At 45.3% G+C, this 25,699-nt stretch overlaps 1 protein-coding gene across 7 annotated transcripts in view; it reads left to right on the plus strand.

The window, feature by feature from the left end:
- Positions 1–25,699, plus strand: part of rtkna (rhotekin a) — a 118,873-nt gene that overhangs the window by 81,348 nt on the left and 11,826 nt on the right. For all 7 annotated transcript variants that reach the window (XM_071404113.1, XM_071404114.1, XM_071404118.1 and 4 more), the window contains exons 2-4: positions 14,501–14,700; positions 14,866–14,927; positions 23,482–23,535. In XM_071404113.1, coding sequence (XP_071260214.1) covers positions 14,501–14,700; positions 14,866–14,927; positions 23,482–23,535 — 316 coding nt within the window. The remainder of the gene's footprint in view (positions 1–14,500; positions 14,701–14,865; positions 14,928–23,481; positions 23,536–25,699) is intronic.

A 25,699-nucleotide genomic window follows, 5' to 3' on the forward strand; every position in this document is an offset into this window, starting at 1 on the left:
ATTAGATTGTGTGTGTTAATGAAGTTACTCTTGTGTTTTTGTTGTGATTAGTGGTGAGAACAGACACACAGACTTACGCAGACTCCTCTTACACGATTCAGCTTGGATACACGTGCATGCCTTCTCACTCTCATACACACACACACACACACTGTAAGATGAGATGGAGAGACACTTTTACTCAGTGTGTGTATATAGGAGGTATGTGTGTGTGTGAAGGAGAAAGACCCAGAGGGATCCTCCTAGCCACCCTTGCAGCCTGCTCCAATGCGTAGAATGTGAATCAGCTACGGCGAACAGATTCTGTTAGACATCCGAGTCAGCAGTCAACAACAGGCGGGGGGGGGGGGTATTTTCACCTGAAGACCATTGCTAAGGCTAACCGCTGAGGCTAACTGCAGCTAAGTCAAATCAAATCAAGTTTATTTTATATAGCCCTTCGTACATCAGCTAATATCTCGAAGTGCTGTACAGAAACCCAGCCTAAAACCCCAAACAGCAAGCAATGCAGGTGTAGAAGCACGGTGGCTAGGCCAAAACCTAGGAAGAAACCAGGCTATGAGGGGTGGCCAGTCCTCTTCTGGCTGTGCCGGGAGTCAACTTCAACATGAACGTTAACATTTGTTCCAGACCATAAAATATATGTTTGTCTGCAGTCTGGCTAGTCAGACAGTGTGCTTCTCAGAATAACACTTCACCACAAATCTCCTCACAATGTGGAGAAACAGGGCCTTGTCTGGCTCTGAGGTTTCCCCCAGCCTGGAGAAACAGGGCCTTGTCTGGCTCCGGGGTTTCTCCCAGCATGGAGAAACAGGGCCTTGTCTGGCTCTGAGGTTTCCCCCAGCCTGGAGAAACAGGGCCTTGTCTGACTCCGGGGTTTCTCCCAGCATGGAGAAACAGGGCCTTGTCTGGCTCCGGGGTTTCTCCCAGCATGGAGAAACAGGGCCTTGTCTGGCTCCGGGGTTTCTCCCAGCATGGAGAAACAGGGCCTTGTCTGGCTCCGGGGTTTCTCCCAGCATGGAGAAACAGGGCCTTGTCTGGCTCCGGGGTTTCTCCCAGCATGGAGAAACAGGGTTTTGTCTGGCTCCGGGGTTTCCCCCAGCCCGGAGAAACAGGGCCTTGTCTGGCTCCGGGGTTTCTCCCAGCATGGAGAAACAGGGTCTTGTCTGGCTCCGGGGTTTCCCCCAGCCCGGAGAAACAGGGCCTCGTCTGACTCCGGGGTTTCTCCCAGCATGGAGAAACAGGGCCTTGTCTGGCTCCGGGGTTTCCCCCAGCCTGGAGAAACAGGGCCTTGTCTGACTCCGGGGTTTCCCCCAGCCTGGAGAAACAGGGCCTTGTCTCACTCCGGGGTTTGGGGCCATTTCCCGCAGGCTGGTGTACATGTCCTTATAGTAGCAGATGTTGGAGTGGTGTGGGTGGGTGTGTTGTCTGTGGGACCCCTGCAGTCCTGGTGTGTGACTGGCTGGTCTGGAGGACAGAGAAGATGATGGACAGACCGACTTGCATGTCCCAAACTAATTTCCTCTCTCGCTCCCTCTGTTTGGCTGTCTGTTTGGGTCTCATTCGCCCTCTCAATGTATTTTGCATGCATGTACAGACAGATGTAAACACACTGACAAACAGACACATATAAATGTATTTGCTTTCCTGCAAGTAGGCCTATTCATATTAATTTGGGTAAGGATGAGATGGCAAGAGAGGGGGGAGAGAAGGGAGAGAGAGCAGGAGAGAGGGGGGGAGAAGGGAGAGAGGGGGGGAGAGAGAAAGAGACTCTCTTAATGGAGCTCATCTTGCAACTATGCACTTTTGCAACTTTTACTTAACACATGAATATGAGGTGGCAGGTGTCCTAGTGGTTAGAGCGTTGGGCCAGTAACCGAAAGGTTGCTGGATCGAATCCCCGAGCTGACATGGTACAAATCTGTCGTTCTGCTCCTGAACAAGGCAGTTAACACACTGTGCCCCAGTAGGCCGTCATTGTAAATAAGAATTTGTTCTTAAAACTGACTTGCCTAGTTAAATAAAGGTTCAATTAAAAATCTTAAGAGGCATCCACTAAGTTACTTAAATTCTGAAGGAGAGAGACGAGGAAGACAGTGCAGCGAAGGTTAGAAAAAGACAGGGTGATGGCAGAGAAGTGATACAACACTTCTATTGTCCTCGATGTAATGTACAGTCTTATCAGTGTTTTGACCCAGCAGGTTGAGGGTGGTAGAGTTAGAGATAAAGCTCTAGGGTAGCTGGTCCTACGGCTAGCTAGCTAGCTAGCAAGCTAATGTTAGGTTAGCTGGCTAGCCAGTTCAAATAATGACCATATCATATAGCTGACATTGTCTTCACTTTATCTCATTTGTATTCATTTGTACAGGAAAATAAACTCACAAGATCATTATTTACAAGTTAATGCCGAACCAATTACAGAACATAGCTTACGATTATGAGTGTGATGAAATAAAAGCAGTGCATTCTACCAGAGAATTCTAGAACTTGGACACTGTCTTGTTAGCCTAACGTTATATCCTAATTTGACTTTGGTATAGGTCATGTTCTTCACATGACCGTTTCTGGTCAACACATACTATATCATATAAAGTCCAAGTTTATTTGTCACATGACAGGATACAGAAGGGGTTGTGGAATGGTTACTTGCATAGTGGAGTCTTTTTTTTCTTCTGACAGGTAGCTAGCTAAACAATGAACCATATTTCCAACAAATAACGTTACTACCCTGCATGAATCTGCAGGTATCTAACCAACCAGGTTCAATTTTAGCTAGCTAGCTAACATTAGTCTATAACTAGCAATGCAAATGGCTGAGATACAAATAACATTACTACACAGATCATACATGTAATGTTAGCTAGCGAGCCAGCTAGCTAGTGAGCCAGCTAGCTAGCTAACAGTATGCTTTAACTTGAAATGAAAATGACATTCTGACAAATTTAGAAATAGCTAAATTAGCTAGACTCTTACCCGTATACATGGATGAACGCTTCTCCCTCTCTGTCACGGATGCCATGGTTGCCCTTAGTTTGAAAATGTAATCCGAAGACAGGTCTTTTATACAACAGCCTTATGTGTTCTATTTTCGACTCCATCTTCATATTTGCAATCAAATGCCAGAATTTTCTCCAATTCCACTGGGTATGGCACTGATTTCAAAACTCGTTCCTCCCCGAAAGTGGAGAGCAACACTTTTGCATTTATACTACGTGATATCTTCTTTTTTTTTAAGCCACATTAAAAAGGATTACCTACACATACTGACCAGCTCATGTTATAGACAGAAGCGAGCTACATGGCTGACCAATCCGAACTCATCTCTCGGGAAGGCCAGCCCATCCATTATCTCAGGCAATCATGTCTAGCGGGAAGGTTCTTGACTTTTTCCGTGGCTCAACCAACTAGGCTTGTAATATAAACAATGTATTCGTATTTAAAGGTGGCATACAAGTTTGTTATTAAGGCACATGAAAGTAAACATGTTCAAGAAGGCATTTCTGTCCAAAAAAATGGTTAACGTTCAAATGGCTCTACTGTGAAGTAGTGACGCGTGACATATGCCTAGTTTCCTGAAACGAGTCACATATATGATGATGAACACTGTCCCCTTAATGTCCCGTGAGGCTCAGTTGGTAGAGCATGCCAGGGTTGTGGGTTTGATTCCCACGGGGGACCAGTACGGGGGGAAAAAAGTATGAAAATGTATGAACTCACTACTGTTCTGGATAAGAGTGTCTGCTAAATGACAAAAATGTAAATGTAATGTTATGACAATGGTCCTGCTCACAACATCACCACAAGAATCTTCTACCTGCTATCTACTTCTATGTCTAGACTGTGTGTGTGTGTGTGTGTGCCGCAGTGGCATTTCTAAATAAGGCAGCAGCAGTGCAGTGACGTTAAGTCAGGGTGTGTTTGGTGTGTTTGGGTATGCATGTTTTGGATGTGTGGTCTATGTGTAGTCACCCAGGGTCCAAGGTCCCCCAGCAATGTCTGCTGGAATTCTATATTAGGGGAGGGTTAGAGTGGGAGGGTTAGGGGGGGTTAGAGGGGGGAGGGGGTTTAAGGGCCAGTTAGGCCGGCTCATCTGATTTAGCCCTGATTTCCTCATCCAGCTTCAGACACAGAGAAAAGCCCCGGATTAGAGAGTGCCACCAGCAGTGTGGGTGTGACTGTGTGTGGGGTGGGGGGGTGTATGTATGTGTGCCTGTCTAAATGTGGTTCTTTGTGTGTAACTGTACAGACCCCACTTGTGGTGCCTATCTCTTTCTGGCACACCATGTCCTCTCCCCCTCCCTCTCCCCCCCTCTCTCCCCCTCTCATCCCTCCTCTCTTCTACAGCAGATTCCTCTCTCTGTATCGTAGCTGTCTCTCTCTCGCGCTGTCTCTCTCTCTCGCGCTGTCTCTCTCTCGCTCTGTCTCTCTCTCGCGCTGTCTCTCTCTCGCTCCGTCTCGGTCCGTCTTTCTTCAATTGAATTCCAGGGTGAAGAGAAGAATCAAAGCGGTCTCGTTGAGAGAGATCATAGCAGACTTTGATCAGGGTCTTACCTAGGCCTCTCTTAACAGTTCCTCTCTTTTTCTTCCATTAGCTTACAGGAAAAGCCAGCTAATCAGTTAATGAGCCAGCCCTCTGAACATGTGTAGTAGTCAGTGGCTTTGTTCCAACCTACAATAAAACACTGCCAAGAACTGGGCCTTTTCTACTGTCTATTATGCTTGTGTGTGTATAGGCGCCCTGCTGTGCATAATGGTTTTGTGTGTGTAATTAATTTCCTCTTGCAGCTCCCAGACAGTCAGTTCTGCCAATCATTCTCATTTAGAGTTTTTCCCATTTCTGTTGGATTAGCAGACGATGGAATGTCGTGGAGTTAGGGCTGGGCGATATGGCCCAAATATCATATTTAAATATAACCTTTATTTAACTAGGCAAGTCAGTTAAGAACCATTTCTTATTTACAATGACGGCCTACCGGGGCACAGTGGGTTAACTGCCTTGTTCAGGAGCAGAACGACAGATTTTTAGCTTGTCAGCTCGGGGATTCGATCCAGCAACCTTTCGGTTACTGGCCCAACGCTCCTACCAGCCATCAATTAAAAAGACGGTATGATGGTATTTGATGGTATTTTGTTTTTGGATAAGAAAAGTTCTACATTTGCTTAATGCGTGACCCTAGGGTGGCAACACATACATTCTAAGTCATTTTAATGGGTCTTTCTCCATTCTGATTGTTTTATACTGTTCAATTTCAACTCCCCCCAAAAATCTGCATTTTCATCAATTTCTGTATTTCCTGCACCAATTTTCCACACTTCCACATAGGGCTGCATGATATGGGCAAACAGGCCTTATTTTTAACCAAATCTTGCAATTGCAATTTGACTTGCAATTTAGAGCAAAAACACTTAGGTGAACTGTTGGAATCATGGAAATAGAATGATTATTCTAGTTCTATACGTAGAATATAATAGTAGCCAGCTAACTAGCGTTTATCATTAGCGGCTAGCACGATTTAGGCCAAACTTGCTAAGACAAACTAGCCGTTTTGCTGAGGTAAGAAACACAAACTAATAGTGTAGTTATAGAACGCTAGTGGATTTATATTAAGAAGCAGAGTGGAAACAGCATCAACATTGTTGCATGTGCTGCATTGACCAGGCAGGCTGAACATGTCTCGTGGTTGAGGACCAACAAATGCACTCCTTGAGTGACGGGGCGGGGCTAGGTCTGTGTGGAAAGCGGGGAGAGATGACTCAAGGAGCGAAGTAAGCTATAAAATGGATGTTACACACGGCGTATCACATTTAGCAAACATTCAAATACTGTTTATAGAAGGTAAAGTAAAAATCCAAACTGGTCCGTGCATCAATACCGGTATATCGTAAAATAAGGTATACCGCCCAGCTCTAAGTGGAGTATAGACTCTCATTGGATCAGATTTGGCCAACGTGAGTTCAGGCTTATCTCAATTGTAATCATCCTCACACCTTTCACTCACTGATTAGTGAGGTAGCAGCTAGTTCTCCCAAAGAATCCTGCTTGGTTTCTGTGGGTGCATCTCAATAGTCTAGTGGTTTCCTCTCCTTGGGTCCTTCACTTCATTTACAGTGATCTGGGAAAATGGGGTAGGTGAAAGCTGTATGTTACCATTACAGAGTAGTAACCTGCAGTTCATATACAGTGATCTGGGAACATGTGCTTATTTATGCCCTAGTGTGGTTTGGTCTGTACTCACCGTTTCGTAAATTTATTCTCTGTGGGTCTGCTGTGTGCTGAGATCACACACAGACGCACACACACATAGGCACAAATGCACACACACACACACACAGATTGCCGACTCCAGCGTTAGTATTCTGTTGCACACTAGCAATAATATGAAGAAAGTCCAAGGCACCAACATCTTAGCCAAGTCTGTGTCTCAATGCTGGTTTTGATGAAGAACTGAACGTTTTCCATATTACTCTCATCTTCTTGACTTCTTGTCCTACTGTATCTCTTATCTCCAGCTACGTGATGTTGATGCAAGGCCTGATCCAGCTGAGACACAGGTTTATAGCCAAACAGGAATCTAATCAAAAAGCATCTGGAGTTAAACCTCTACAGGATTGGTGGGTCCCCCTCGGGACGGTTGAGCTAGCGTAGGCTGTGATTAGCATGAGGTTGTAAGTAACAAGAACATTTTCCAGGACATAGACATATCTGATATTGGCAGAAAGCTTAAATTATTGTTAATCTAACTGCACTGTCCAATTTACAGTAGCTATTAATTACAGTGAAAGAATACCATGCTATTGTTTGTGCAAGAGTGCACAGTTGTGAACTTAAAGTTATTAATTAACCAATTAGGCACATTTGGGAATTCTTGATACAACATTTTGAACAGAAATGCAATAGTTAATTGGATCTGTCTAAAACTTTGCACATACACTGCCATCTAGTGGCCAAAATCTAAATTGCGCCTGGGCTGGAATAATACCTTATGGCCTTTCTCTATGATGATGGTACAAAAACATGAATGTTTTTTTCTTTGTATTATCTTTTACCAGATATGAGGTTATATTCTCCTACATTCATTTCACATTTCCACAAACTTCAAAGTGTTTCCTTTCAAATGATGTCAAGAATATGCATATCCTTGCTTCAGGTCTTGAGCTCAGATTTGGGAATGTCATTTTAGGCGAAAATTGGAAAAAAAGGGTCTGGAGGTTTTAACTCTCTGAATGTGCACGCCAATTAATTAATTTGGTAAATTCAGAATTCAGTATCTTCTCAGATTAGCCTTTTAGTCACACCTTAAAACCTGAGCCTTGAGGACACTTTATGAGGTACAAGTGGTACTAGGCCTGTGTAATTGATAACAAACCAAGTTAATCTCAGTTCATGAGGGTGAGTCTGTGCCAGAAGGTCTTAGTGAGTCTGTAAGCAGGGCTTGGCTGCCAGTCTCTACTCTTAACGAATGAGCTTGTTATTGTGAAGCTCTTAGGCACTTTCCTTTCACCCTGGACAGGCTTGGTCTCCTCAAACTAAACCCTCACACACATGCAAATACACATTCACATAGGGCTGGGTGATATGGCCTAAAATCAGATTTTTTTATTATTATTATTTTTTTTACTAGTGGGCGATTCATGATATATATCTAGATTTTATTTTTTTTAACCTTTTTCTCTAAATAAGCTTTGTTGTATAATTAAAGGTCAATACACTGCATTTCAAACAGTCAGCAATAATCTAATGAATTCAGGGCTTGTAAAATGATATCTAGGCTAAATATAAACCTTCCACATCCATCAGACCCACTAATAATGGCATTATTTTATCAAAATGGTTTAACCTGCTTATTTGTAGTAATCACTGATCAGGCTTTCAAGTCTGTCTATAAAAATTACCTTTTTGTTACAAATTTAACCAGAATTCTGGACAATGCACATGGACTAATAATCACCAACTTCTGGTTGCAGGCATTATAGAAAATTAACACAGGTCTCGTGAGTAGCCAGATCATGTTTATTTTTAAAGTCAAGCCAAAGATCTGTTCAACATTTTGGGAGTTGATACATAAAAAGGGTATCGTTACAAATGTTAAGTTCTCCTCTATTACAGTGAAATAATGTGTGTCGGTTTCCATATGGCCGATTTTATGTCGGACCAAACCTCCGATTCAAATAGCGAGTTGAAACTGCTTGTTGTCAGAGAGGAAGAAGTGGTCTCTTTGTTGTTGTGAATGGCAGGGAAAGGGGCTTGGTGTCTGTGCGAGTGGGAAGGTGCACAGTGCACAGAAGAAGTGAAGGAGACGAGACCAAAACAACAGAACGCTCATAAAAACTGGAAAAAAATACTCACCTTAATTATTGCGATACTGAACGCGATAAAGGCATTTGAAACATCACGCTAAAACATTCCTACTCTCACACACGCATGCACCCATGCCACCATGAATCCCATCGACCCCCAGCTAGTAGTGTACTCTTTCATAGAGCTGGACCCATGAATCCCACCGACCCCCAGCTAGTAGTGTACTCTTTCATAGAGCTGCACCCATGAATCCCACCGACCCCCAGCTAGTAGTGTACTCTTTCATATAGCTGAAATCATAAATCCCACCGACCCCCAGCTAGTAGTGTACTCTTTCATAGAGCTGAAATCATAAATCCCACCGACCCCCAGCTAGTAGTGTACTCTTTCATAGAGCTGAAATCATGAATCCCACCGACCCCCAGCTAGTAGTGTACTCTTTCATAGAGCTGGACCCATGAATCCCACCGACCCCCAGCTAGTAGTGTACTCTTTCATAGAGCTGGACCCATGAATCCCACCGACCCCCAGCTAGTAGTGTACTCTTTCATAGAGCTGAAATCATGAATCCCACCGACCCCCAGCTAGTAGTGTATTCTTTCATAGAGCTGGACCCATGGAAAGTTTGCTATGTAGAATTCCTAGGCTGTATCTCTGCTCCAGATAACACACATGCACACACACACACACATATAATCACATCCTCTTTTTCTGTCCACACACACCGCTCCCCTCTGAGCTGGGGCCCAGCTGCACTGGAACACTCAGTGCCTTTGTGTGAGAACAGCTGGCAGCAGTCACGCGCTATGTCGTTGATTTGATTTGATACTCCCCCGACAAACACATATACACACACACACACAGTCGCACGTATGCCTAAAGCAGTCCATTCCCACTGGGCACAGACGTCAATTAAACGTCTATTCCATGTTGGTTCAACGTAATTTCGTTGACGGGCCGCTCCCAGGTGGTGAGAGTAGGAAACAACATCTCCACTCCGCTGATCCTCAACACTGGGGCCCCACAAGGGTGCGTTCTCAGCCCTCTCCTGTACTCCCTGTTCACCCATGACTGCGTGGCCTTGCACGCCTCCAACTCAATCATCAAGTTTGCAGACGACACTACAGTGGTAGGCTTGATTACCAACAACGATGAGACAGCCTACAGGGAGGAGGTGAGGGCCCTCGGAGTGTGGTGTCAGGAAAATAACCTCTCACTCAATGTCAACAAAACAAAAGAGATGATCGTGGACTTCAGGAAACAGCAGAGGGAGCACCCCCCTATCCACATCGACGGGACAGCAGTGGAGAAGGTGGAAAGTTTTAAGTTCCTGGGCGTACACATCACGGACAAACTGAAATGGTCCACCCACACAGACAGTGGGGTGAAGAAGGCACAACAGCGCCTCTTCAACCTCAGGAGGCTGAAAAAACGTGGCTTGTCACCAAAAACCCTCACTAACTGTTACAGGTGCACAATTGAGAGCATCCTGTCGGGCTGTATCACCGCCTGGTACGGCAACTGCACCGCCCACAACCACAGGACTCTCCAGAGAGTGGTGTGGTCTGCACAACGCATCACCGGGGGAAAACTACCTGCCCTCCAGGACACCTACAACACCCGATGTCACAGGAAGGCCAAAAATATCATCAAGGACAATATCCACCTGAGCCTGTTCACCCCGCTATCATCCAGAAGGCGAGGTCAGTACAGGTGCATCAAGCAGGGACCTAGAGACTGAAAAACAGCTTCTATCTCAAGGCCATCAGATTGTTAAACAGCCACCACTAGCACAGAGAGGCGGCTGCCTACCTACAGACTTGATATCATTGGCCACTTTAATAAATGGAACACTAGTCACTTTAGTAATGCCACTTGAAGAATGTTTACATATCTCACATTACTCCTCTCATATGTATATACTGTATACTACAGTATCTATTTTATACTATCTATCTATCTTAGCCGCTCTGTCACTGCTCATCCTTATATTTTATTCTTATATATTATTACCCCATTCCTTTACTAGATTGTGTGTATTAGGTTTTGTTGTGGAATTGTTAGATATTACCTGTTAGATACTGCTGCACTGTCGGATCTAGAAGCATAAGCATTTCACTACACTCGCAATAACATCTGCTTACCATGTGTATGTGACCAATAAAATGTGATTTGATTTGAAATGACGTGAGAACAAAGTTGATTCAACCAGTGTGTGCCTTGTGGGTTGTTTGTGGATAGTTGATTACATTTGCAGGTTCTGTTCAGTGCTATATGTATTGGGACAAAGCCTCTGGTTCTTCCACCATTAGACCACTGCTAATGGTGACTTCAGCACTCTGGCTGTAGACTGAGAAACACACTCAGACCGGAGGGAGAAGTCTGTGCCTTGAACCGGACCGTGGTTGAACTGCTTTGCCTCTGCGTTGCTATCGTTAATGGAGGTACGCAAATACCCCAACGAGGCATTTTTTAGGCATTAGTTCCGCGTGGTTACAGGGTTAATTCCGCGTGGTTACAGGGTTAATTCCGCGTGGTTACAGGGTTAATTCCGCGTGGTTACAGGGTTAATTCCGCGTGGTTACAGGGTTAAAACAGAAACAACTCAACGGGTTAAGTTGAGGTATTCATTCCAAGTGGTTATAATTAAAAACAACGCGCTGTTTCCACCAACTATCAACCATCAGGAGTTGGCGTTCAGTGCTGGGAAATCATTTTTATTGTTTCTGCAGAGGATGGCATATATCGATGTTCTCAGGACCTTATCAAACAGCCGTCTATTTTTTGTGATCAGGCTGAAGGAGTGCACAGTTATGAACTTGAAAGGTTATTAATTAACCAATTAGGCACATTTGGGAATTCTTGATAGAAAATGTTGAACAAAAATGCAATGGTTAATTGGATCTGTCTAAAACTTTGCACATACACTGCTGCCATCTAGTGGCCAAAATCTAAATTGCGTCTGGGCTGGAACAATACATTATGGCCTTCCTCTTGCATTTCAATGATGATGGTACAAAAAAATACAAAAAAACAAATGTTTTTTTCTTTGTATTATCTTTTACCAGATCTGTTATATTCGCTTACAGTCATTTCACATTTCCACATTTCCACAAACTTCACAACCCCCCCCCCCCCCCCCCGTTACTGCCTTGCCTCCTAACCCATGGTGCCAGAACCAAACTACGAGTGTCCAGGGGTACTAGGACACCTGGGGTACTTGGCCCATCCATAGGGGCTACTTGGCCCATCCATAGGGAGTACTTGAAGAATCATGAGACCAAAATCTAACTGGTAAAATGCACATGAAAGTGTACTTTAGGCGTACTCCAGGTAGAGCAACATTTTGTTGGTGGTACAGTAACCGAAAAAGGTTGAGAACCATTGTCCTACTTGAACAAGACATTGGTTTTGGGTGATTATTATAATTTTTTTGTATATTTGCATCTGGTGGAATTTGTGTATGTGTTAGCATAGGCTATGTCTCTGTGTTTGTGTGTATGTGTTAGCATAGGCTATGTCTCTGTGTTTGTGTGTATGTGTTAGCATAGGCTATGTCTCTGTGTTTGTGTGTATGTGTTAGCATAGGCTATGTCTCTGTGTTTGTGTGTTAGCATAGGCTATGTCTCTGTGTGTATGTGTTCGCATAGGCTATGTCTCTGTGTTTGTGTGTTAGCATAGGCTATGTCTCTGTGTGTATGTGTTCGCATAGGCTATGGCTCTGTGTTTGTGTGTATGTGTTAGCATAGGCCATGTCTCTGTGTTTGTGTGTATGTGTTAGCATAGGCCATGTCTCTGTGTTTGTGTGTATGTGTTAGCATAGGCTATGTCTCTGTGTTTGTGTGTATGTGTTAGCATAGGCTATGTCTCTGTGTTTGTGTGTATGTGTTAGCATAGGCTATGTCTCTGTGTTTGTGTGTATGTGTTCGCATAGGCTATGTCTCTGTGTTTGTGTGTTAGCATAGGCTATGTCTCTGTGTGTATGTGTTCGCATAGGCTATGTCTCTGTGTTTGTGTGTATGTGTTAGCATAGGCCATGTCTCTGTGTTTGTGTGTATGTGTTAGCATAGGCCATGTCTCTGTGTTTGTGTGTATGTGTTAGCATAGGCTATGTCTCTGTGTTTGTGTGTATGTGTTAGCATAGGCTATGTCTCTGTGTTTGTGTGTATGAGGGATGGATAGACTAACAATAAGTCTGAGGCTGTTACTTTGTGCATGCCTTGGAACTAAGGTGTGTATGCTTGCAAGTGTATGTTTACGTGTGACAAGCTTGCGTGTGTATGTGAAGGAGAGAGAGAGCCCATGTGTTGTGTGTTAATGACAGTCTGCTGATGTGCGTTCCTCTCGCCCCTCATGATCATATACCACAGCTACCTGTGGCCTCTCTTGGTTCTGCCCCTCCCTCCCTCTCCTGGCCCTGCCCCTCCCTCCCTCGCTCCCTCCCTCTCACCCTCCCACTCCCTCCCTCTCCTGGCCCTGCCCCTCCCTCCCTCTCCTGGCCCTGCCCCTCCCTCACTCCCTCCCTCCCTGCCTCTCCTGGCCCTCCCTCTCCTGGCCCTGCCTCTCCCTCTCCTGGCCCTGCCTCTCCCTCTCCTGGCCCTGCCCCTCCTTCGCTCCCTCCCTCTTCTGGCTCTGCCCCTCCCTCCCTCGCTCCCTCCCTCGCCTACCCCTGCCCCTCACTCCCTCCCTCTCCTGGCCCTGCCCCTTACTCGCTCCCTCTCTCTCTCTCCTGGCCCTACCCCTCGCTCCCTCCCTCCCTCTCCTGCCGTTGATTTTTGCTAATTCATAAAAATAAAAATAAACTTAAATCACATTTACATAAGTATTTAGACCCTTTTATCAGTACTTTGTTGAAGCACTTTTGGCAGCGATTACAACGTCAACCCTTCTTGGGTATGATGCTACAAGCTTTGCACACCTGTATTTGGCGAGTTTCTCCCATTCTTCTCAAGCTCTGTCATAGCTGCACAGCTATTTTCAGGTTTTTCCAGAGATGTTCGATCGAGTTCAAGTCCGGGCTCTGGCTCGGCCATTCAAGGACATTCAGAGACTTGTCCTGATGCCACTCCTGCGTTGTCTTGGCTGTGTGCTTAGGGTCGTTGTCTTGTTGGAAGTTGAACCTTCGCCCCAGTCTGAGTTCCTAACCTGCTCCAGAGCACTTTTCATCAAGGATCTCTCTGTACTTTACGCCTTTCATCTTTTCCTTGATCTTGACTAGTCTCCCAGTCCCTGCCACTGAAAAACAACCCCACAGCATGATGCTGCCACCACCATGCTTCACCGTAGGGATGGTACCAGGTTTCCTCCAGACATGACGTTTGGCATTCAGGCCAAAGAGTTCAATCTTGCTTTCATCAGACCAGAGAATCTTGTTTCACTGGTGCCTTTCATGTGCCTTTTACTGAGGAGTGGCTTCTGTCTGGCCACTCTACCACAAAGGCCTTATTGGTGGAGTCCTGCAAAGATGGTTGTCCTTCTGGAAGGTTCTCCCATCTCCACAGAGGAACTCAGGAGCTCTGTCAGAGTGATCATTGGGTTCTTGCTCACCTCCCTGACCAAGGCCCTTCTCCCCCGATTGCTCAGTTTGGCTGGACGGCCAGCTCTAGGAAGAGTCTTGGTGTTTCCAAACTTCTTCCATTTAAGAACGATGGAGGCCACTGTGTTCTTGGGGACCATCAATGCTGCAGAAATGTTTTGGTACCGTTCCCCAGATCTGTGCCTCGACACAATCATATCACAGACAATTCCTTCGAACTCATGGCTTGGTTTTTGCTCCGACATGCACTGTCAACTGTGGGATCTTATATAGACAGGTGTGTATGTTAAATGATTAAGCATCTTGGTGTCTGCGTGCCGGAGGGGAGGCAGAAGGGCGTAAGGGCATATTTACAACTTCTTCCTGACTACTCTGTGCCCCGACCGACCCACGCCTCACCGCACAGAGACACCAGAACGCTTTCAGGGATACACCCCACTAATGGGCCCACGAGAGAGAGACACACACACACACACACACACACACACGTTTGCCCTCTCTCTCCCATAAACACAAACGCTCTTCTTCACAGTCAGTGTCACATTTAAATTGAACTGTCACATTTACCCTCTTGTTACAGTCTCACTCCACACTCAAAGACCAACCCTGTTCCAGTCAGTAAAATGTCCTAACCCATCTCTCCCTCCCTCTCTCTCTGCCTGCAGGACAGTAACATCCAGAAGAAGATAGACCATGAGATCCGGATGCGTGATGGAGCCTGTAAGCTGCTGGCTGCCTGCTCCCAGAGAGACCAGGCCCTAGAGGCCTCCAAGAGCCTGCTCACCTGCAACATCCGCATCATGGCCTACATGTCAGAGCTGCAGAGGATGAAGGAGGCCCAGGTCATGCAGAGGGTCGCACTAAGGTCAGAGGGTAAACGGGCAGGGCAAGGGGGCGGGGTAGGAACATAGAGGCGCATAAATGGAGCTATACCCATAGGGTGAAGGGTTTAATGTGTTCTAAGTGTGCAATTGAGCAGGGTTTACAATTTGAATTTCCATTGTCATCTTCTTCTTTCTGTCTCTACTAGGTCATCGGATGCAGGGCCCACGGACGACAGACTACCCTGTAAAGGAAAGGTAGCCATCTCAGGTAGGTCCCAGGTGTGTGCGTGTGTGTTTACCTATGTAAAGGAAAGATGCATGTCTACCCAGTAGCAGAGCTTCATATAGTCCACTTCATCAGCCCCAGGCCCTGACACCCTGTCTCATCTCCTATTATGCCATGCATATGCTGTCCGTCATGCTGAGGGGGGCGGGCTCATGATAAGCAAGATCGTCTCTGGGTCTCTTAGCCACCCCCCAAGGAGGACCCTGCACTAGGGAGGGGTGAGGGTATGTGGGTTATGGAAAGGGGTGAATTTAAAGGGTGAGTGTGATTTAAGGGGTTAGGCTGGGTGTAAGGGGGGGATACAATGAGGGAGGACTGGGTTTGGGGGGAGAGGGAGGACTGGGTTTGGGGGGAGAGGGAGGACTGGGTTTGGGGGGAGAGGGAGGACTGGGTTTGGGGGGAGAGGGAGGACTGGGTTTGGGGGAGAGGGAGGACTGGGTTTGGGGGGGAGGGAGGACTGGGTTTGGGGGGAGAGGGAGGAATGGGTTGGGGGGGGAGAGGGAGGAATGAGTTGGGGGGGAGAGGGAGGAATGGGAGAGGGAGGAATGGGTTTGGGGGGAGAGGGAGGAATGGGTTAGGGGGGAGAGGGAGGAATGGGTTGGGGGGGGAGAGGGAGGAATGGGTTGGGGGGAGAGGGAGGAATGGGTTGGGGGGGAGAGGGAGGAATGGGTTTGGGGGGACAGGGAGGAATGGTTTGGGGGAGAGGGGGGACTGGGTTTGGGTTGGGGGGGATGGGTTTGGGGGGAGAGGGAGGACTGGTCTCGGGGGGAGAGGGAGGACTGGGCTTGGGGGGAGAGGGAGAACTGTGTTTGGGGGGAGAGAAGGAATGGGTTGGGGGGGATGGGTTTGGGGGGAGAGGGAGGACTGGGCTTGGGGGGAGAGGGAGGACTGGATTTGGGGGGAGAGAAGGAATGGGTTTGGGGGGAGAGGGAGGACTGGGTTTGGGGGGAGAGAAGGAATGGGTTGGGGGGATGGGTTTGGGGGGAGAGGGAGGACTGGGCTTGGGGGGAGAGGGAGGACTGTGTTTGGGGAAGAGAAGGAATGGGTTGGGGGGGAGGGAGGAATGGGTTTGGGGGAGAGGGAGGAATGGGTTTGGGGGGATAAGGAATGAAGGGGTGAGGATGACGTTAGGGGTGGAGGGGGAGGGAATGAGGGGGTGAGGATTTAAACATTTTATGGTTTAAAGAAATTATGTAAAAGAGGTGGCAAACAAGTTATGCTGATTGGTTGACATATTGTCAATGGAGAAATGTTGTGACTAAACTTAACACAAAGAAAAATAACTTGTATTACCAAATAAAGATAAATGACATAAAACACAATGTAAAAATACTTTGGAGTACCTTAAATGATACCATGGGCAGAAAACCTAATTAATCTCCATCGTTCATTGAAGGTGATGGGTCATTTATAACAAAACCTTTCGATATTGCCAATCATTTCAATGACTATTTCACTACTAAAGTGGAAAAACTCAGACATGAAATGACAACATTGAACAGTGAACCATCATATTTTTGTATAAAAGATCTAATAATGAAAGAAGAGGATTGCGGTTTTTAATTTGGTCAAGTCTGTGTGGGAGAGGTGGAAAAGCTATTGATGGGAAACTGTTGAGAATGGTAGCAGACTGTGTTACAATATACTCAGCAAAAACAGAAATGTTCCTTTTTCAGGACCAAGTCTTTCAAAGATAATTTGTAAAAATCCAAATAACTTCACAGATATTCATTGTAAATGGTTTAAACCCTGTTTCCCATGCTTGTTTAATGAACCATAAACAATTAATGAACCATAAACAATTAATGAACATGCACCTGTGGAATGGTCGTTAAGACACTAACAGCTTACAGACGGTAGGCAATTAAGGTCACAGTTATGAAAACTTAGGACACTAAAGAGGCCTTTCTACTGACTCTGAAAAACACCAAAAGAAAGATGCCCAGGGTCCCTGCTCATCTGTGTGAACGTGCCTTAGGCATGCTGCAAGGAGGCATGAGGACTGCAGATGTGGCCAGGGCAATAAATTGTAATGTCTGTACTGAGACGCCTAAGGCAGCGCTACAGGGAGACAGGTTTGACAGTTGATCATCCTCACAGTGGCAGACCACGTGTAACAACACCTGCACAGGATCGGTACATCTGAATGTTACACCTGCCGGACGGGTACAGGATGGCAACAACAACTGCCCGAGTTACACCAGGAATGCACAATCCCTCCATCAGTGCCCAGACTTTCCGCAATAGGCTGAGAGAGGCTGAACCGAGGGCTTGTAGGCCTGTTGTAAGGCAGGTCCTCACCAGACATCACGGGTAACAACGTTGCCTATGGGCACAAACCCATCGTCGCTGGCCAAACAGGACTGGCAAAAAGTGCTCTTCATGGACGAGTTGCGGTTTTGTCTCACCAGGGGTGATGGTCGGATTCGCGTTTATCGTCGAAGGAATGAGCGTTACACCGAGGCCTGTACTCTGGAGCGGGATCGATTTGGAGGTGGAGGGTCCGTCATGGTCTGGGGCGGTGTGTCACAGCATCATCAGACTATTTACACCAAATATTTACAAATGTTAAGTTTGCTGAAAATAAACGCAGTTGACCGTGAGAGGATGTTTCTTTTTTTTTGCTGAGTTTATATGTCATTTAGCAGACGCTTTTATCCGAAACGACTTAGTCAGGCGTGCATATATATTTTTTAAATGTATTTATGGTCCTGGTACTCGAACCCACAATCTTGGCATTGCAAGCACCATGCTCTACCAACTGAGCCGTATTACCATCCCTATTTGCTATATCTTTAACCAAAGCTTAAAGGAGTGTGTGTCCACAGGCATGGAAGGAAGCTAAAGTAATTCCACTGCCTAAAAATAGTAAAGCACTCTTTGCTGGCTTTAACAGCCGCCCAATCAGTTTGCTTCCTATTCTGAGTAAACTGATGGAGAGGATTGTGTTTGACCAAATACAATGCTATTTTTCAGACAAGTTAACTACTGACCTTTGCCGTGTCTTTGGCTATGCCGGATTAAGTGATATGACATGCTATTCTATAAAATCCTTTCTCTGTAATTTATATTACCTGATTGAGCTAATCATGTAAATGTAATTAACTAGAAAGTCGTGGCACCACAAAATAATATTTATAGAGCTGTTATCTTCCGAATAAACTCTTAAAGACCTAGTAATATTTTACATCAATAGCAGTCAATATTAATCGTCACCTTATTTCAGTCTCATCTGAAAGTTGTAAATTCTTGGTTATCTTCACGAACCCTGGCTAACAAGTTGAATCAGCAATACAAAATTGGGTTTAATTATTTATTTACTAAATACCTAACTAATCACACAGAATTACATATACACAGAATGAATCATACCTTGATTACCAATTATGTCATAAAGGAAACGTCCCTGGTGGGTTGGGTTTGAGTGAAAGAGCGGGAAGACTGAGGAACAAAGGGAGAAGCTGTGCTATCGTAAATACAATATCCTATGCATTCTAAATTACCGCCCATTTGGAAAAGGAAAATGCAATAAATATTTACTCTGAGCTGCGCTTCAATAGGTTGGTGGTAGATGGAAGGCCATGTTGCCCAACAGAGTCCTTTGTCCTTTGAAGAGTGTCTCTGGTGGTGAACGGGATACGTTGTAGTGTCGTCGTTGTGTGGTAGACGGGATGCTCTGTCTGTCCTTTCCTAGCCCACGTTTACAGCTGCTGTGTCTCACTTCTTTAGTGAATAAGAGTTCAAAGTTCATACCATTCACAACCAAAGCTCACGCTGAGGTTGGCTTAGTTCTGTAGTTGACATGTTAGTCCTTTTTAACGTATGGACCGTCGTCCTCGGAACAGGAGGTTACATTTTTTTCAAGGGCTTTAAATAGTGGAGGGAGAAGGGTGTGTTTTCATAGTTTTATAACCCATGTCTCTTCACAGGGGCGGGCCACTGATTAGCAGAGCCCTAACCTTATGAAAACCCAAATCTCTCATTTGGAAGCTAAAATTACATTTAATCTTTTCACCAATAATTTTAAATTCAAAGATTTAAATTGCTCAACAATTCCATGTGAATCTGATAACTATAATGTGTAGACTTTCCACTGTAGAGTTTGTCATCCTATCATTGATGAGAATGTCTCAGATGACAACCGAACTGACATCATATTCATTAAGTACCAACGCATATGTTCAACTGGTCGGATTACGAAAATATGGTTCATTTCCCCCCAACTTCTTTGATGTTCCCAGACTCTGTTTAACACAGGCTATTCAAGAGTCCCTCTGTAGAGTCAAGAGAGAGAGGGAAGGGAGAAAGTTATTTATGGGGGGGGTCATAAACCTTACCCACAGGCCAGTGTCATGACACTTTCATCATGGGTATAGAGGGCACTCAACTACTACTGCACTGACTTAGATGACTGATGATTGGTTAATGGTAATGGATAATAAGTTGGAGCTATATTGTTAGATTTCAGTGCAGCCTTTGATGTTATTGATTATAAATAGAAAAAACAAACTTGCTGTGGCTTTACATCACCTGTCATCACATGGTTGGAGAGTTATTTATACCCCCCAAAAAACAGAGAATATTATTAAATGGAAGCTTCTCTGACATCAGATATGTACAGTGCGGTGTCCCTCAGGGCAGTTGCCTAGGAACGTTACTCTTCTCTATTTTTACAAATTATTTGCCACTGGTCTTACACAAAGAATGAGTATGTATGCGGCTGATTCCACACTTTACATGTCAGCACCCCAAAGCCAGTGAGCTCACTGAAATTTGTGTTTGATTCAAAATATTTAGTACGTTGACATGCACAGTAATAATTCGATATTCAACTGATTATGCCAGTAGGCAGATTATGCAATAGTCATGTAAACACCTTATTCTACTTATCTTAATCGGCGTACGGTCAAAATCGAAATAAGCATCTGCTGATTAAAACACCTGGTTTTCTGGGCAATGTTTTGAATTATCAGGACGTGTAAACATCTTCATTCCAGTGGTGTATCTGATCTGCCAGCACCGGGAGCTCAAATCTCTCTCTTTAGCGCGAGTGAAGTGAGTTCGGAACTGGATGTACATGTCTTAGAAGTAGTTTTCACAAACAAACATATATTATGTCCGAAACTCAGAACAAATATGCTTCCCAAAAATAACATGGACGCTGTGGTAGAACGTTTAGTTTGATTGGCAATTTTCGGCATTGATCAGAGTTCCATCAGGTAGCCTGATTTCAGATGTGTCCATGTAAACAGGATTATTAAAGAAATCGTTCTTCTTCCAAAGCATTTAAACATTTTAATCAAACTATTATATTAATCTGAGTATCCACAATAGTCTCATTATTGTTTGCATGTAAACATACTCCTACTCATTAAAGGGTGTGATCATTGTGGAGACAGGGTAGCCTAGTGGTTAGAGCGTTGGATTAGTAACCGAAAGGTTGCAAGTTCCAAGCTGACAAGGTACAAATCTGTCGTTCTGCCCCTGAACAGGCAGTTAACCCACTGTTCCTAGGCCGTCATTGAAAATAAGAATTTGTTCTTAACTGACTTGCCTAGTTAAATAAAGGTAAAATAAATTAATACAATTGCGCAAGTTGAGGAAGCCAAACTTCTAGGTATAACATTGGATGGTCAGTTGTCATGGTCAGTGGTCTGTTATACAATATATTTTTTAGACAAGAGTCAACTGTACTAGTTGTTCAGGCTTTGGTCCTATCTTGATAACTGTCTGGTAATATGGTCATGTACTGCAAAGAAAGACCTAGCAAACCTGCAGCTGGCTCAAAACAGAGCAGCACACCTTTCCCTTAACGGCACATAGAGAACTAACATCAACAACATGCATGCCTGTCTTTCCTGGTTGACGAGAGATTAACTGCTTCTCTTCTAGTTTTTTGGAGGAATACTGTCACAAATTCCAGATTTTCTGCATAATCAAATAACATTCAGCTCAGACACCCATACATACCCCACAAGACATGCCACCAGGGGTCTCTTCAGACACCCATACATACCCCAGAAGACATGCCACCAGGGGTCTCTTCAGACACCATTACATACCCCACAAGACATGCCACCAGGGGTCTCTTCAGACACCCATATATACCCCACAAGACATGCCACCAGGGGTCTCTTCAGACACCCATACATACCCCACAAGACATGCCACCAGGGGTCTCTTCAGACACCCATACATACCCCACAAGACATGCCACCAGGGGTCTCTTCACATTCCCCAAGTCCAAAAGGAATTGACAGCAACGCACAGTTTTATACAGAGCCATGATCGCATGGAACTCCCTTCCATCTCCCATTACTCAAGCAAACAGCAAAATGACCTTTTTAAAAAATGGATAAAAAAACAACAACTAATGGAACGGCGGGGACTGTGAGGGCACGCTCTCTAACACGCTCTCTAACACGCTCTCTAACACGCTCTCTAGCACGCTCTCTAGCACGCTCTCTAACACGCTCTCTAGCACGCTCTCTAACACGCTCTCTAACACGCTCTCTAACACGCTCTCTAACACGCTCTCTAGCACGCTCTCTAGCACGCTCTCTAGCACGCTCTCTAACACGCTCTCTAACACGCTCTCTAACACGCTCTCTAACACGCTCTCTAGCACGCTCTCTAGCACGCTCTCTAGCACGCTCTCTAACACGCTCTTTAACACGCTCTCTAACACGCTCTTTAACACGCTCTCTAACACGCTCTCTAACACGCTCTCTAACACGCTCTCTAACACGCTCTCTAACACGCTCTCTAACACGCTCTCTAACACGCTCTCTAACACGCTCTCTAACACGCTCTCTAACACGCTCTCTAACACGCTCTCTAACACGCTCTCTAACACGCTCTTTAACACGCTCTTTAACACGCTCTCTAACACGCTCTCTAGCACGCTCTCTAGCACGCTCTCTAACACGCTCTCTAGCACGCTCTCTAGCACGCTCTCTAGCACGCTCTCTAACACGCTCTTTAACACGCTCTCTAACACGCTCTCTAACACGCTCTCTAACACGCTCTCTAACACGCTCTCTAACACGCTCTCTAACACGCTCTCTAACACGCTCTCTAACACGCTCTCTAACACGCTCTCTAACACGCTCTCTAACACGCTCTCTAACACGCTCTCTAGCACGCTCTCTAACACGCTCTCTAACACGCTCTCTAACACGCTCTCTAACACGCTCTTTAACACGCTCTTTAACACGCTCTCTAACACGCTCTCTAACACGCTCTCTAACACGCTCTCTAACACGCTCTCTAACACGCTCTCTAACACGCTCTCTAACACGCTCTCTAACACGCTCTCTAACACGCTCTCTAGCACGCTCTCTAACACGCTCTCTAACACGCTCTCTAACACGCTCTCTAACACGCTCTCTAACACGCTCTCTAGCACGCTCTCTAACACGCTCTCTAACACGCTCTTTAACACGCTCTCTAACACGCTCTTTAACACGCTCTCTAACACGCTCTCTAACACGCTCTCTAGCACGCTCTCTAGCACGCTCTCTAGCACGCTCTCTAACACGCTCTTTAACACGCTCTCTAACACGCTCTCTAGCACGCTCTCTAACACGCTCTCTAACACGCTCTTTAACACGCTCTCTAACACGCTCTCTAACACGCTCTCTAACACGCTCTCTAACACGCTCTTTAACACACACGTCATTTTTTGTTGTTGTATTGTTTGTATAATGTTTTAGTTGCATTGTTTGGATATCGTTGTATTTTACATTTGTGTGACTTTCCTTGTCTATCAATGTTTTGTTACTTGCCATGTTTTTTGTGGATACGAAGTGTAGCTGCTGCTTCGGCAAAAGCTAATGGGGATCATACTAAACTAAATAAAAGGATGAGGGTGGGAGTAGGAAGGAAAATAGGTAATTAAAGGATTATGATGAACTGCGCTGGCTCAGTGGGAGGACAGGAGGACAGAGGGCTCTGAGGTCTGTCTGTCTGCTTCGGACTGCTCTCAGATAGAGGGGCACACGCATACGCACACACTCACACACAAAGGGAGTTGTTGAGTTGATGAACAGAAGTTGTGACTTATCATTGATTGACTGGGTAGACAGGAAGCCATTTAGCTAGTAAGCTCAGTTCAGAGCATGGACTATGTTAGACTAGACATCCACTGTACAGAAATTCATCATACACACACAAGCGCGCGCGCGCGCACACACACACACACAGATAACACACCGAGTGGCATTATGACAGTGACTGCCTGATGGAGGAGATAAAAGATCAGGGATCTACGTGTGTGTGTGTGTGTGTGTGTGTGTGTGTGTGTGTGTGTGTGTGTGTGTGTGTGTGTGTGTGTGTGTGTGTGTGTGTGTGTGTGTGTGTGTGTGTGTGTGTGTGTGTGTGTGTGTGTGTGTGTGTGTGTGTGTGTGTGTGTGTACGTTACATTTGTGGCTGATTTCACTGTCACTCTGACTGTCCTTTGTCGTGTGTGTGTGTGTGTGTACGTTACATTTGTGGCTGATTTCACTGTCACTCTGACTGTCCTTTGTCATTGCAGACCTGCGGATCCCTCTCATGTGGAAAGACACAGAGTACTTCAAGAACAAAGGAGGTGAGGAGTCAGTGTGCTAGAACTGGTGTGAATAGACTCATCAATGATTCATGTGCTATTATCCATCGCTTTGATTTTGTGTGAAGAGATGTGAGTCAACTGAGTGAGTGAAGCCATGTGAATCGATTAGAATTTGGGTAAAGTGGTATCCACAAAGCCTCCCAGAGTAGGAGTGCTGATCTAGAATCAGTTTAATCTTTTAGATGATAATGAATAACATTACATGGACAGGTGGGAGATCGGATCCTATGTCAGCACTCCTACTCTGAGACGCTTTGGGCCCTGGGCAAGAAAACTCTTAATGTATTAGAACTGAAGCACTGAACATGTGACCATAACAGTTCATGCTCTTTTAAAAAGACCTGTAGATCTTAACTTCTATACGGCTATTGAAATGTATGTACGTTTCTATTTTTCCCTCTGTAAAGTCAGCAGCTCACTGACAAGCAGACATTCCAACAGTAAGTGATTGGGTATGATGGCCTCGGGCTTAGAAACCTGCCGCGCAGACAGCCCTCTTCTGTTCTGTTGTCTTTGTCTGTGCTACTGCAGCAAAGAGGCCTGGATCTGCGTAGGATCTGGTCATTGTAGTTCTAGGTGCTCTTTTGATACTGCTGTGTTCTGGTTTATATCGACTGCTACGTGTTATGGTAAAAAGACTCCTTGGTGAGGTCTGAAACCCGACTCCTTGGTGAGGTCTGAAACCCGACTCCTTGGTGAGGTCTGAAACCCGACTCCTTGGTGAGGTCTGAAACCCGACTCCTTGGTGAGGTCTGAAACCCGACTCCTTGGTGAGGTCTGAAACCCGACTCCTTGGTGAGGTCTGAAACCCGACTCCTTGGTGAGGTTTGAAACCCGACTCCTAGGTGAGGTCTGAAACCCGACTCCTAGGTGAGGTCTGAAACCCGACTCCTAGGTGAGGTCTGAAACCCGACTCCTTGGTGAGGTCTGAAACCCGACTCCTAGGTGAGGTCTGAAACCTGACTCCTAGGTGAGGTCTGCATGAGCTAATAGATCTATACGCATACTAATGAACTCCGGGGACAGGAGCCTTGGTGGAGCTTAATGAGGCAATTAGTGCAGGTTGTTAAGTGCAGTGGGAAGATAAGGAAGCCCAAGATGGCAAGGACAGAGTGTGTGCTTTTGATACATGCATGCACATACACACCTGCACTCACACTCCCAAATACATTTAGTATAAAATGATACACTCACACTCCCAAATACATTTAGTATAAAATGATACACTCACACTCCCAAATACATTTAGTATAAAATGATACACTCACACTCCCAAATACATTTAGTATAAAATGATACACTCACACTCCCAAATACATTTAGTATAAAATGATACACTCACACTCCCAAATACAGTTAGTATAAAATGATACACTCACACTCCCAAATACATTTAGTATAAAATTATACACTCACACTCCCAAATACATTTAGTATAAAATTATACACTCACACTCCCAAATACATTTAGTGTAAAATGATACACTCACACTCCCAAATACATTTAGTGTAAAATGATACACTCACACACCGTGCTGCATGTGAAGAACACTCTTAAAGCTACTTAGGCCAGACTCTCACAGTGCGGCTGTCCAAGTCCAACAGCTGCTAGAGTTGGTGTTGTTCCTCCCAGTCTGGCCAGTGTGACAGCCAAACCCACAATCCTCCAATCATTTACTCTGTAGCCTCCGTCTGTTTAAAACATCCACAGAGGGTGCAGATAGTGCCAGAGGAGTTCTCAAGTGGGGAAATCTAGTCAAATGTCTTCCACATGCTGCTTTTCTCACTTCTCTCTCTCTCTCTCTCTACCTCTCTCTACCTCTACCTCTCTCTCTACCTCTCTCTCTCTCTCTCTCTCTCTCTCTCTCTCTCTCTCTCTACCTCTCTCTCTCTCTACCTCTCTCTCTCTCTACCTCTCTCTCTCTCTACCTCTCTCTCTCTCTCTCTCTCTCTCTCTCTCTCTACCTCTCTCTCTCTGCCTCTCTCTCTCTCTAACTCTCTCTCTCTCTACCTCTCGCTCTCTCTACCTCTCTCTCTCTACCTCTACCTCTCTCTCTACCTCTATCTCTCTCTCTCTCTCTCTGCCTCTCTCTCAATTCAATTCAATTCAAGGGGCTTTATTGGCATGGGAAACATGTGTTAA

This window comes from Salvelinus alpinus, chromosome 5 (genome assembly GCF_045679555.1).
Source record: "Salvelinus alpinus chromosome 5, SLU_Salpinus.1, whole genome shotgun sequence".
Classification (NCBI taxonomy): Eukaryota; Metazoa; Chordata; class Actinopteri; order Salmoniformes; family Salmonidae; genus Salvelinus; species Salvelinus alpinus.